Source organism: Strongylocentrotus purpuratus, unplaced genomic scaffold, assembly GCF_000002235.5.
Source record: "Strongylocentrotus purpuratus isolate Spur 01 unplaced genomic scaffold, Spur_5.0 spur5_scaffold_12, whole genome shotgun sequence".
Taxonomy (NCBI): domain Eukaryota; kingdom Metazoa; phylum Echinodermata; class Echinoidea; order Camarodonta; family Strongylocentrotidae; genus Strongylocentrotus; species Strongylocentrotus purpuratus.
In genome coordinates, this window is record NW_022145597.1 from 2883358 (window position 1) to 2896247 (window position 12890).

Here is a 12890-nt window from a genome sequence, read left to right on the forward strand (position 1 = left end):
CGACAATTGAAGTCTGGGGGCATATTTCGACTATTTTTAGGAGGTAGGGATAGGTTTATATTGTGTTTATCAAGAAAACAGGTTAGATGACAAAATTGGGGTTGATGATTCCCCCCCCCTTCAAAAAAGAAAACGAAAGAAGAAGAAGAAAGAAGTGAAATGAAGGTATGTATGTGTGTTTGTGGTAGGAGGGGGGAGTACCCCCTCTTCATATCCAGCATCGAGTGTCAATAAATAATGGTAACCACTTCCATTGACATTAAATGGAGCTTTGGGAAATTTGTTAATTGTGTATTGAAACATATGGAAAAGTTATCCGGCACTACATCGCCTTGACTGTTTACCAATTCAGCCAATTTGAAGTGCCCATACGACCGCATATGATTAAAACTTTTTAAAATCGTTCTGTCGTTATTTTGTTGTCACATTTGAAACGTTCACCAGTCAGCTACTCTGAATTTCTGTTTTTTAGAGTAGTTGTCAATTAAGGTTTGATTTTCCATTAAAATATAGGATTTTTTTTCTCGAATGTTGCACCTTTGGAGCTGCGTATTTATCCTGATTTGGGACGCAGAATTCATGAAGATCCTGATTGTGCTTGATATCAAAGCAGACAGACTTATATGGTCACAGAGTTTCGTACGATGCGTTCGTACGAATCTCCCTGTTCGTACGAATTCCAGAGTTTGTAGAGATTTTTAGATTGGGCATAGCTTCTTACGTCCTTCTGATGGAGTTCGTATGAACGCCGTTTAATTTTTCGTTTTTTTTTCTCGTAAGAATGCCTTGAAGTTCTTCTTACGTCAGACTTACGGCCATCTTACGAGTTTTTGGTTCTCGCAAGATGGTCGTACTTGTAACTGACGGCATTCTCAAGTCATTCGTAAAAGATCTTATGTGTGTACGAACGCTTTACGAACGTCAGGATTCGTTCTTACGAAGGCCATACGAATCTCCATTCGCAAGGCGTTCTATGAACGCCGTGAGAGTCCTCTATGAACAACTTAAGGTGTTCTTACGATCATCGTAAGATTTTGAGGCTTCTAGAATTGCCTCTCGACCCTACGAAATGTACGAAGATCTTGCGTGGTTCTTGCGATGTTATTACGACGTTCGTTCGGCCCCCTTACGAAGAGAGGGTTTCATACGAGGTTGAAAAAAATCTTGGACAAGACCATCAACCAGTCTGCGAACGGTCTACGAACGCTGATTTCGTACGGCCTTCTTAAGAAGATCTTACGAAATGGTCTGAAAATCGTTCGTACTGCATTCTTAGCAGGTGGTAAAGGTATTTGAGACCGAGGCTTTAACCCTTCAAAAACGCTTGTTTTGCACTATATCCCATTTTAGGTGCAAAATTACCGGAGCAAAGCGACTGACCTACAGACAAGTTTCGCATATTAAACTCTTAATATATGGACTTTATTCTCTCTCTCTCTCTCTCTCCATTTATCTCGTGTTTTCTCTCCTCTTCTATTTTTCTCTTTCTTTCTTACTCTCTCCATCTATATAAACATCTCTCTCTCTCTCTCCCCTCTCTTTCTGTCTCTGTCTCTCTTTCTCTCTCTCATGCCCTTCCTCTTCTTATTCCCCATCTCATCATCTTCTCTCAGTTAGTTTTAGTTGTCAGCTCTGATTATTTTGCAAACATTGGATTCTCAATCACAAGTATCAATCCCAATATATTTCTTTATTTTACATTCGTCCGTTTCAGATTGCATACAAAAAAGCATAAAATCACCAAAAACACCCTATATTCCTGATGGAAATACTTCTTTTAACTTGTTTCAAGTTCAAGTTCAAGTTCAAATAAGGTTCTATTCATTGCTTAATGATAAATGATTAATTGATTTTTATTTCTCATGCAAAACATAATACAAAAATAATTATATCACAACAAATATGTAATGAAACGATAAATATAGTGGAAATAGCACGAGAAAAGAGAACTAACTTGAAGCAGAGCTTGTTGAAGTGTTAGTTCCTCAGATGCAAATTTTACAATAAAACATGAACAAAGTATGCTTATAGATCAATAAATAGACATTATGTAGCTAGGAAGAAGGAAAAAAATGAGGAAGAAAAAGAAAAGAAAAGAAAAAAATGAAAGGAGGAAAATAGTAGAAGACAAAAACAAAAGCTCTAGAAAAGGGAGATTGAGAAAGAGATTGTCAACAAGTCCGAAGAAACAACAATTGATATCCTGAAATCAGTATATTTGATTTGGCTGTCGATAAAATTACGACACAAAGCTCTAAATGGTCAAACTCCTAGTTACGTTAATGAATTGTTGCATATCAAGTCTCAAACTCATGGTCGTAACCTTCATAGTACACAAGACACAGTTATGTTGCAAATACTCCCATATAAAACCAAAGTAACCCTCGGGGACCGGACATTTCTCTGTGCTGCCCCTAGATTATGGAATAAATTACCACTAGAAATAAGGAAAGCCCCATCACCAGATAATTTTTAATCAAAACCGAAAACTCACTTGTTCATATAGTATGACAGTATAGCACAGCATTTACGAGCTCTTGCAGCGCAGTAGAATATATCCACATAGTTATTGCGCTTTACAAAATGAATATTATTATTATCTGTTTTGTTTGTTTGTTACTATCAAGGTCGATTGAATAGAGACCTTTATCATGAGAACTACCAATTACATAAAACACGAAACCTATATACATTATTTACACAAAATATTAAATAGGATATATTTTCTCTCTTTGTTTCGTTCATCTGTTCTTCCCAAAGTGCATGTATTTGCCTATAACGAATAATGATGGCAATGTAAAAAATAAAAAGTGAGCAAATTTTCTTAGAAACTACAGCAAGTGCAACTTTCTCATACAGAGAATGGTTTAAGAGGACATATATGCCCGTGAAAATAGTATAAATATCATCCAATGTACAAATGCTATTTACAAGTGGAACCTATGTGTAAGAAGCGTGCATTTGTTAATGAAATTATTAATACTCTTGTAATTGTGATTAACATGTATATTTCAAGACAAATCATCTCGAAATAGGCATTTTTCTGTATGTAATCTCAAGAATTGTAATGAGAAAAATGTCTAATTTACTCGTTAATATAATAAAACATATTGCAGTAAGAATATGACCACTTATATCAATAAACTAAGGTTGGTACAAAAATACCGAATGGTTTATTCCCTACCTGGAGGCCATTATATGTTGATCACATTTTATGTATCTTTTCTAACCATGCTAACGTGTTGATTAAAGCAAATAAATAATAATAAAATAATAATAATGAAAACGGTGATTATATAGCGCTTTTCACCAAAGTCTCTAAGCATCGAATTCCGATTCAACTTTCAATATTGCAATTAATAACATGTTTCCTATAAATCTGTCGATTCATTTTAAAGGGAGCATCTGTAGGTACTGACATATATAATTGGAACAATAGTTTTAGGGTTTTTCATTCTTAGCCACAGAATAAGCGAAAAGCAAAATTAATGAAAAAAGGAATATTTTCACATGTTCACAAGTACGTTTGTGGTACATGGGGGCATGATCGAACCTAAATTTGTGGGAACATAATTATTGTGTGTGACTACGCTATGTCAGACTTGGATTTTCAATCTGAAACTTCAACAGATCACATTCTTTACAAGAACCTATTAAACAAATTCGTATTCTCCTGACAATGCTCATGAAATTAATTATTATAAACAATGACCTTCACAATGACTTTGATGATGACCTTGCTGATAACCTTGTAGATTACCACACCCTTGAAGGTCTTGATAGAGTAGGGTTTTATACACGAGGGATACCGAAAGAGCCATCAGACGGGACTAAACTTAGACGGTCGTATTTAGACAATGTTAGTGTTCCTGCAGCTCTGTCATAGATGAGGTAATGACCTTAATATTGAGAGAGAAAGAAGGGGAGAAAGAGAAAGATTGTAAAATGGTTGAATTCGAGGCTTACGTTCTTTTTAATCCCTATTCTTAGCATAAAAAAGAATCCAAAAGAATTTGCTAATTCCCCTTCTCCAATCCCTTAGTAATCAAGATAATAATTCCTTAAGGTAGAATTGAACATCCCATTCAACTTTTCACAGTTAAAGGGCCCATGAAATCGAAATACAAGTGTATTCCTGTTGGTGTGCAGTCCTGCATACATCTCATATTTTGTTATGTAAACTTTTGAATTTGTTTCATAGATTTTTAAATATTTTTTGAAACATTTGTTTTTCAAACTTGCTAAGCTCCACCCCCAAAAACCTCCAGATCTCATTCCCCTTGTGTCATCATCTGTCAGTCATCAATGAGCAAACTTGATAAAGTGGTATGTATACCTTTGCCGAAGTCGACCACCTGTTACAGTACGTCATACAATAGCAACATACAAGTTGCTATGTCAGATATGCTGTAGCATCATCAGGAAGACAAAGGCAATGATGATGTATCGTACATATGTATGGAAGCATGCAATTCTATTATGAACGTGTGCTAAGCTGGGGGAAATTACATACCATTGTCTATTCTAGAATATTAGTTTAGTCTGACATGTCTGACATAGTAACTTATATGTTGCTATTGTTTGTGGTATTGTAACAGGTGGTCAAATTTGGCAAAGTTACTTGCCACTTTCTTAGGAGGTCTTTAGGAGGTCTTTATTTTATTCACCCTAATTCAGTTGATAGTTACCTTGAAGCTCCACTGACTCGAACACGAAAGTGCCATCACTTCTGTGTATCTTGTCAAGCATACATGCTAGATCCGGATTATAAGGATCCTCCATCAGCTGAAAATAAACAATAAATGCAGAAAATCATGGGTTTAACTATAAAACAAAGTACATTGAAAAATATATTTTTTGAATCATTTTATCTACATGACCTTCAGTTTCAATTAATCTAAATGGCAAATATGCGCGGTATCATTTTTTCTGTGACATGTGCAGTGTAGTATAGAGGGTAAACTAAGTTTTTTCCCTTCTTTGGGAGTACGATTGATCTAGACTTTGTGAGAATGCACCTAACACCCTAGTCCACATTCAGTCCGATTTTCTATTTTGTATTCTTCTGTCACACGCAAACATCCCACCAGGGGCGGCGATCCCGGGGGACGGGGGAGGGGGACACGTACCCCCTGATTTTTTTTTTAGGGGGGATCGTACCCACTAAAAATTTTAAAAAGTGCAAAAAAAAATGTATAGCAAATAATGTCTAAAGGCTGCAATACACTTTTAGGCTCTGGAGGGCCCAAGAGTGCAGCTTTTGGCAAATAAGAATGCAAAAATCTTCTCGCTCGGGAGCTACGCTCCCTCGCATAATATCCTTCGAAATGTACAAGTAAATACAGAGAAAAGTGAAGTGTGAAAATAGTATATTGTTTGTTTTATACTATAGTTTTGCTAAGGAATATAATTTTTTAATACAACAAAACTTCAAAAACCTATGCGGGGGTATTAAGTTCCGTCATCTTCGCCCCTCTCGTTCACTTTGCTCCCTCGCCCTTGCGTACTGATAGGGGGAGCTAAGGGGGCAGTCCCCCTTAAAAAATTGCATAACGGCATGATTTTTCCCTGAGCTTCCGGGGGCTCTGCCCCCTGGACCCCACCAAGGCCCTAAGGCGGGCCCCTGGTACATCATCTGAAAACCTGAAATGCCTTTAAAAAACCTGAGTTTCCAGGGGCTCCGCCCCCAGGACCCCACCAGGGCCCTTTTAGCCGGGCCCCTTGTTGCTCATCTGACCGTCATTAAATGCCTAAAACCCTAGAGCTTCCGTGGGCTCGGCCCCCTAGACTCTGGATGCTCATCTAATCGTAATTTAATGCCTAAAACTCCTGAGATGCTGGAGGCTTTGCACCCTGGACCGCACTCCAATTAGTGACTTGCATGTCAGTGTCACAAATAAGGTATAAGAATATGCTCATTTGACCTTGATTAAATGCCTAAAACCCCTGAGCTTCATGTGTCTCACCCTTGACCCTTGCCGGGGGCCACTGGACCCCACTTCAATTTACGCTCCACTTGCTTCGCTCGCTTTGCTCTACCTGATCGTAAATACTTTGGCCGAGCCCCCCCCCCCCCCCCCCCCACTTTGAAAACGCTTCGTGGGGCCAGCATGTAACATGTAAGATTGGTGGTGATGCGGATTTGTTTTTCTGACCACCCACCCCCCAACAACAACAAAAAGTTTATTAAAAAAAGTTTTTGCTCATTGCGCCACTGCTCCCTCGTCCCTCGCATCTCGTCCACCCCCCCCCCCCCCCCGGTCATGAAAAGAAATCGCCGCCCCTGAATCCCACAAACAGCGCTGTGTCTCCACTCATCGCGCGATCCCCAAAAGTACCAAAAAGAACGGTACAGAATGAGAGGAATGGCACTTGAGTTTCTTTAGGGGGATTTTAGCATGGATATAGAATCTCTGGAGGTTTAAAAGATTATTTTGAACTATTAATTTCAAATCACGGGAATCAAGGAAGACAAAACCTTTAGATAATTTCAAGCAATATAAGATTTCAGTTGTGTACCTTCATGCTGTTCTGTACCGCGTCGTATAGTCTATTGGTGTTATGATGACGAATTGCACAGCGTTGGCCTTGCCCCCCTCGATAGAAGTCCAGGTAGAATTGAGCTACAGAAGAGAAGCAAATATAATCTGTTCAAATTTCATGTACATATCTTTTCTTGATATGCAGCTAAACCTGATGAACGTATAGAAAAAAATAATCATTTTTTTTCTTAATTTGTTGCACATGTAAATCAATAAAATCCCTGTGGAGGGAATTAAAAGTAAGAAAAAGGAAAAAAATCATCATAATCATCATCATCACCATCATCATCATCGTCATTATCGTCATTGTCATCATCATCATCACCATCATCATCATCGTCATTGTCACCATCATCATCACCATCATCATCGTCGTTGTCATCATCATCATCATCATCACCCTAATCATTATCATTGTCATCATCACCATCACCACTATCATCATCATCATTGTCATCATCACCACTATCATCATCATCATCACCACAATCACCATCATCACCACCATCACCATCATCACCACCATCACCATCATTAGCACCATCATCATCATCATCACCATCACCATCATCACCATCATCAACACCATCACCATCATCACCATCATCAACACCATCACCATCATCACCATCATCACCACCACCCCCATCACCATCACCACCACCATCACCATCATCATTACCACCACCACCATCATCATCATCATTGTCATCATCACCACCACCATCACTACCACCATCATCATCACCATCATCATTAGCAGCAGCAGCACTTTCATCTCAGTCTTATTGAGTAACCATGGTTACGGACCTCTTGCATCGGTGAATCCTCCCATGGTAACTATTTCTCCTGTAGCATTGAGATAGATCTGTGAAACATCATTTTCATCTTGACTAATGAAAGACAGTGCTGATGTGTTGATCGGCCTTTCACTGCAAATGATCTCCGTATGCACTATTTCCACTACAACTAGATTATGAATGAAAGCAAATACCAAAATCTTCATTTAGAATAGTAGATTTACATTTATTTACATTTATTTATTTGTTTAGTTATTTATGCATGTATTCGTTTTAAAATTCGTTCATTAAATTACAAATATTCCCATTTTTTTATTTTTTTTTATTGTTCCGCACATTACGAATCATGGTCGTATCCTTTCGCTGTTGCTGTAGTTTGTTGCTGTTTTTCAGTGGGTTTTATCATTATCTTTTTTGTTCGGGGGGATGTCCTACTTACCTTCATCATCTATGTTGACCCGTATCGTTGTCTTCTCGAGATGAACCTCATCACCTTCTCCATATTTTCTAAGAATTGTCTGCTCAAGGAAAGATAGTCAAAGCAAAAAATGAGGTAAATTCCTACCTTTATACAAGCGTCAAACACGATCGCAAACTGAAGATCAGTTTTAAAACCATATGAATAGTCTAGAGAAAATATTACGACAGTGCAATGTGACCTTGTATTGTCTGCATATTTCAAAATTGAACAGGTCTATTGACATTGCGTTACGCTGATTTTTGAAAGCATTTGGGATCCTGTTTTTTGTATCACAGAATAGGTGACGCACATTGCAATAGGTAACACACATTACAATAGGTGACACATATTGCAATAGGTGACGCACATTGCAATAGGTGACGCACATTGCAATAGGTGACTCACATTGAAATAGGTGACGCACATTGCAAGAGGTAACACACATTGCAATAGGTGACACACATTGCAATAGGTGACGCACATTGCAATAGGTGACACACCTTGCAATAGGTGACGCACATTGCAATAGGTGACACACATTGCAATAGGTGACGCACATTGCAATAGGTGACGCACATTGCAAGAGGTAACACACATTGCAATAGGTGACGCACATTGCAATAGGTGACGCACATTGCAAGAGGTAACACACATTGCAATAGGTGACGCATATTGCAATAGGTGACGCACATTGCAATAGGTGACGCACATTGCAAGAGGTAACACACATTGCAATAGGTGACACACATTGCAATAGGTGACGCACATTGCAATAGGTGACACACATTGCAATAGGTGACGCACATTGCAATAGGTGACACACATTGCAATAGGTGACGCACATTGCAATAGGTGACGCACATTGCAATAGGTGACACACATTGCAATAGGTGACACACATTGCAATAGGTGACACACATTGCGATATGTTACGCACATTGCAATAGGTGACACACATTGCGATAGGTGACACACAAGGCTGTTGAAATTAGCTTAGGTTGATTTTTATAAAGTACATGTAGTTGCTATCTTGTTATTAGGAATGGATCATGATGTTACGTCAAAACTTGATCAAGATATAAAAACAGTCATAAAGTGAGCGACAATGTTTATACACAGACGTAAACATATAGTACATGAAGTCAGTCAACAAGCTTCTTTGTGTGCACCGTTACTTGTTTATAAAAATGGGTTCAAGAATGTAGCCAATGAGAATTATAAATCACGTGTGAGTGCATTAATTTTAACAATGCGCTCTTGGTGATATCAGCCGTGCAAAAAAGTGTGTAACAGAAAAGCATAACACACGGTTGCGTGTAAATCAATGGATATTTACCGTGCATTGCACAGTTTGTTTACGAGGTCACTGCCAAAGGTCACTGCTCTCGCGCGATCGTCTGTAGCTAGCTAGCTGTGTGCGCGCACAAATACGCGCCCCTGCATGCCCACTTTAATACAATTTTGTGCGATGACAATGACCGAGCGCCGAGTGACCCTGTTGCAAAATGGCAGCCTCTAAGAAGCCGAACTTTCAGCTGCTTTCTGAAGAGATTTGATAGTAGACCCATTTTATAAAACAAATAATACACAGGTTTTTCGTTCGTGACGTTATGGCGACGCAGCGCTATTCAGGTATTCACAATGGCACAAAATTCACTCGGCTACGCCTCGTGAATTTTATTGCACCCTAGTGAATACCCTCATACGCTGCATCGACCATAACGCACTCACACCTGTGTATTATTTGTTTTATAAAATGGTTGCGTGTAAATCAATGGATATTTACCGTGCATTGCACAGTTTGTTTACGAGGTCACTGCCAAAGGTCACTGCTCTCGCGCGATCGTCTGTAGCTAGCTAGCTGTGTGCGCGCACAAATACGCGCCCCTGCATGCCCACTTTAATACAATTTTGTGCGATGACAATGACCGAGCGCCGAGTGACCCTGTTGCAAAATGGCAGCCTCTAAGAAGCCGAACTTTCAGCTGCTTTCTGAAGAGATTTGATAGTAGACCCATTTTATAAAACAAATAATACACAGGTTTTTCGTTCGTGACGTTATGGCGACGCAGCGCTATTCAGGTATTCACAATGGCACAAAATTCACTCGGCTACGCCTCGTGAATTTTATTGCACCCTAGTGAATACCCTCATACGCTGCATCGACCATAACGCACTCACACCTGTGTATTATTTGTATATTCTCACACTTCCGTTTTTCCAATCAAATAACGAGAAATATTGAATAGAGAATAGATAGGATTAAGGTAACTTACCAATGTGAACGTTGTCTCAATATGCATGAAGAGCTTCTGAATCTCACTGATGTCTAATGTGTGTAATTCTGTGTCATTGAGATGGGTGAGTGTATCAGACTCTCTGCTTGAAATGAAGAAGATGGGGAGAAGGAGAAATAGAAAGAGAAAGAGAGATGGGGAGAGAGAAAAAGATAAAGAGAGAGGTAGAGACAAAGAGAGGGGGAGAGATAGAGGAAGAGAGAGAGTGTGTGTGTGTAAGAGGGAGAAAGAGAGAAGGAGAAAATGGAGAGGGAGTTACAGGAAAGAAGTAGGACCAGAAGAGAAGAGACAGAATTAGAGCGGGGAGGCAAATAAGAACAAAGAAAGAAGAGGTTAATAAATAATATGATGAATTTGACAAGTTAAGTGTCATTTTTTGTACTATAAATGTATATTATTATTACCAGCCCATGGTTTTTATACAGTACGTAGCACCGAAGCATGACTTCTTACTGTTATTAAACTCATATAAAGTTTCAAATGCGAAACAAAGGTTCATTTCATCCAATTTCTAAAAATCGACACCAGAAAACAATTAATGCATTTAAATTTTAAAATGTGGTTTTCTTTCATTTCCACAAAATTCCTAATGAATTCATATGAGGGGCTAGTTGCCTGCGTTTAATATATCAATTTTAATTAGCACACCCACACAACATACAAAGAACCAAAAACATGAACAAGCACAAGCAAATGAAAATCATGTGTGAACAGACGTACCTTAAACCAGCCGTATATGCTGCTGTATTAGTGAGTACCCTGGCAAGCTTATACCCTTTCTCCGATTTATTGAGACGAGCACCAAACGGGCATGGGTCGGCGAATCGATGAAAATGAGCCGGTAGATGAACACTGAAACCGTCCAGTTCATAGTCGTCGTCATCATGGTGATGGTGCTGGGAAGCAACAAAGAAAGAATAGATGGTCGATAGAGATTTTATCATGTGAAGGTTTTGATAAGATGATCAATACAATAACACCTGTATATAACGACCACTCAAGGGAGACAAGAAAAGAGGTCTTTCTTTAGGCAGATGGTCTTAACATACAAGTTCCTTAACAACGACAAGTTCAAGTTCAACAACAAAAACTATTCCAGGGAAGCAGAAAATGCGGTCTTTATAGACAGGTGGTCTGTCTGTACAGGTGGTCGCCGAAGCGGGTCACACCAGGCGCGTACGCAGGGGGGGGGTGTTTGGGGGGTAAATCCCCCCCCTTGGTATTTTTATGTGTGTAAACCCCCCTAAAAAATCCCTAAACCCCGCCCCCCCCCCCCCCCCCCCGCCCCCCTTTGGATTTTTTTTTTCGTTTTTTTTTTTTAATTATTTAAAAAAAATAAAAAAAATTACCCCCATGGCTGACCTAAGAAAGCTGGCCTTCCCCCCCCCCCCCAACGGAGCAAATTTTCAAATTTCGAGACCCCCCCCCCCCCCCCCCCCCCCCCCCCCCCCCCCCCCCCCCACTGAGCGACTTTTCGGCTGGCTGAGTCGTTGTGATTTTTTTTTTGGACTCCCCAAAAAACAAAAAAAAGTGTCCGCTTATACTATTTCTCCTTTTTCTCACCATTTGTCATTATCCTGTAATTCAAATCTCAATGAAATGACATTCTTACTGTACGACGTAATAACTCATTCTATTCTAGTTTGACATGATGGATAGGTGAGATTCGAGAGTTTGGATCTATCATACAAACTATTTTCCGACTTAAAAAGTTGAATGATTGAAATATCCTATAAAGCAAGAACTCATTGAGAAAATGTTAGATGATTTCATCAGTTGGTCTGCATATGTCATAATACTATATTGTTCATTAACAAAACAAATTTATTACACTTACTATTATCCCAAAGAGTCCATCGGGTTCGTCACACCCCTCCTCCTCGACGCCCTCCTCGGCTTCCGTCGTCGGATCAGTGTTGTCAGGAATGCTAGGGACATTGACCACCTGTACCTGGCTGAATGACACGTCTGCATTCTCCAAGTCTTCGCTCAGGCAATGGTCTTCTTGCTCTGGTTCGTCACACCCCTCCTTCTCGACGCCCTCCTCGGCTTCCGTCGCCTGAGGTTTGACAGGAATGATCGGGACATTGACCACCTGTACCTGGCTGAATGACACGTCTGCATTCTCCAAGTCTTCGCTCAGGCAATGGTCTTCTTGCTCTGGTTCGTCACACCCCTCCTTCTCGACGCCCTCCTCGGCTTCCGTCGTCTGAGGTTTGACAGGAACCTGTACCTGGCTGAATGACACGTCTTTTTTTTCCAAGTCTTCGCTCAGGCAATGGTCTTCTTGCTCTGATTCGGAGCAACGTTCGCGTTCGATATCGGGTTTGGATTCCTTGGTCGAGGAGTTCTTCTTGGAAACCTTTCTATCAAGAAAGAAGGGATCGTCCAAGTTCTCGATTTGTGCCCGCTTGAATTTCTTGGGTAGGGAGGGCACTTGATCCGCCATCACTCTAGGTGATGAATTTCCCAGATGCAGACAGCTTTCAAGTTTATTTGCCACCTGTGTTCGCGCTGAAACCTGCCGCTTGATCACAGCCTTCCCCACGTAATGTTCAGAAGATCGTTTTCTTTTTTGGATTTGCTCAGCCATATTGGAACTGCTGTTTAATTCTCTTAAATCGAAATAAAAACTATGTACTGGTCGTCGATTGATACTTGAAACCTCTTCTGTGTTGTAGTTGATCGGTATCCTTGTAGGTAATGAGCAGGTAGCTTTGCGAGTCCTGGTATTTATCATTTTCATTCAACACACGTATATCACTGCGCACAAGCCATGGATTCAGTGATA

The 12890-nt window shown here is 39.9% G+C and overlaps 1 protein-coding gene across 3 annotated transcripts; it reads right to left on the bottom strand.

The window, feature by feature from the left end:
* Positions 1 to 1932: 1932 nt before the first annotated feature.
* Positions 1933 to 12890, bottom strand: LOC105446168. Of its 3 annotated transcripts, none has more exons than XM_030981598.1 (8): positions 11937 to 12889; positions 10820 to 10995; positions 10079 to 10181; positions 7782 to 7860; positions 7353 to 7511; positions 6520 to 6623; positions 4689 to 4785; positions 1933 to 3899 (listed from the first exon to the last, which is right to left on the bottom strand). In XM_030981598.1, exons 1-8 carry the CDS (start codon positions 12843 to 12845, stop codon positions 3793 to 3795), a joined length of 1734 nt encoding a protein of 577 aa, XP_030837458.1. In that variant the 5' UTR covers positions 12846 to 12889; the 3' UTR covers positions 1933 to 3792. The 3 variants fall into 3 exon arrangements, with proteins under 3 accessions (XP_030837458.1, XP_030837460.1, XP_030837459.1); XM_030981599.1 differs by having other exon boundaries at positions 3797 to 3899; positions 4668 to 4785; positions 11937 to 12890; XM_030981600.1 differs by lacking the exon at positions 7353 to 7511 and having other exon boundaries at positions 11937 to 12890.

What these genes read in the sequence shown, in the direction of transcription:
- LOC105446168 (XM_030981598.1), bottom strand. Translation starts at nt 12,845, where the DNA reads ATGAAAATGATAAATACCAGGACTCGCAAAGCTACCTGCTCATTACCT. An exon ending in GGTCAACATAGATGATGAAG is followed by an intron (nt 7,512 to 7,781) that starts GTAAGTAGGACA and finishes TTCATAATCTAG; the next exon opens with TTGTAGTGGAAATAGTGCAT. An exon ending in AGGATTCACCGATGCAAGAG is followed by an intron (nt 6,624 to 7,352) that starts GTCCGTAACCAT and finishes TCTCTTCTGTAG; the next exon opens with CTCAATTCTACCTGGACTTC.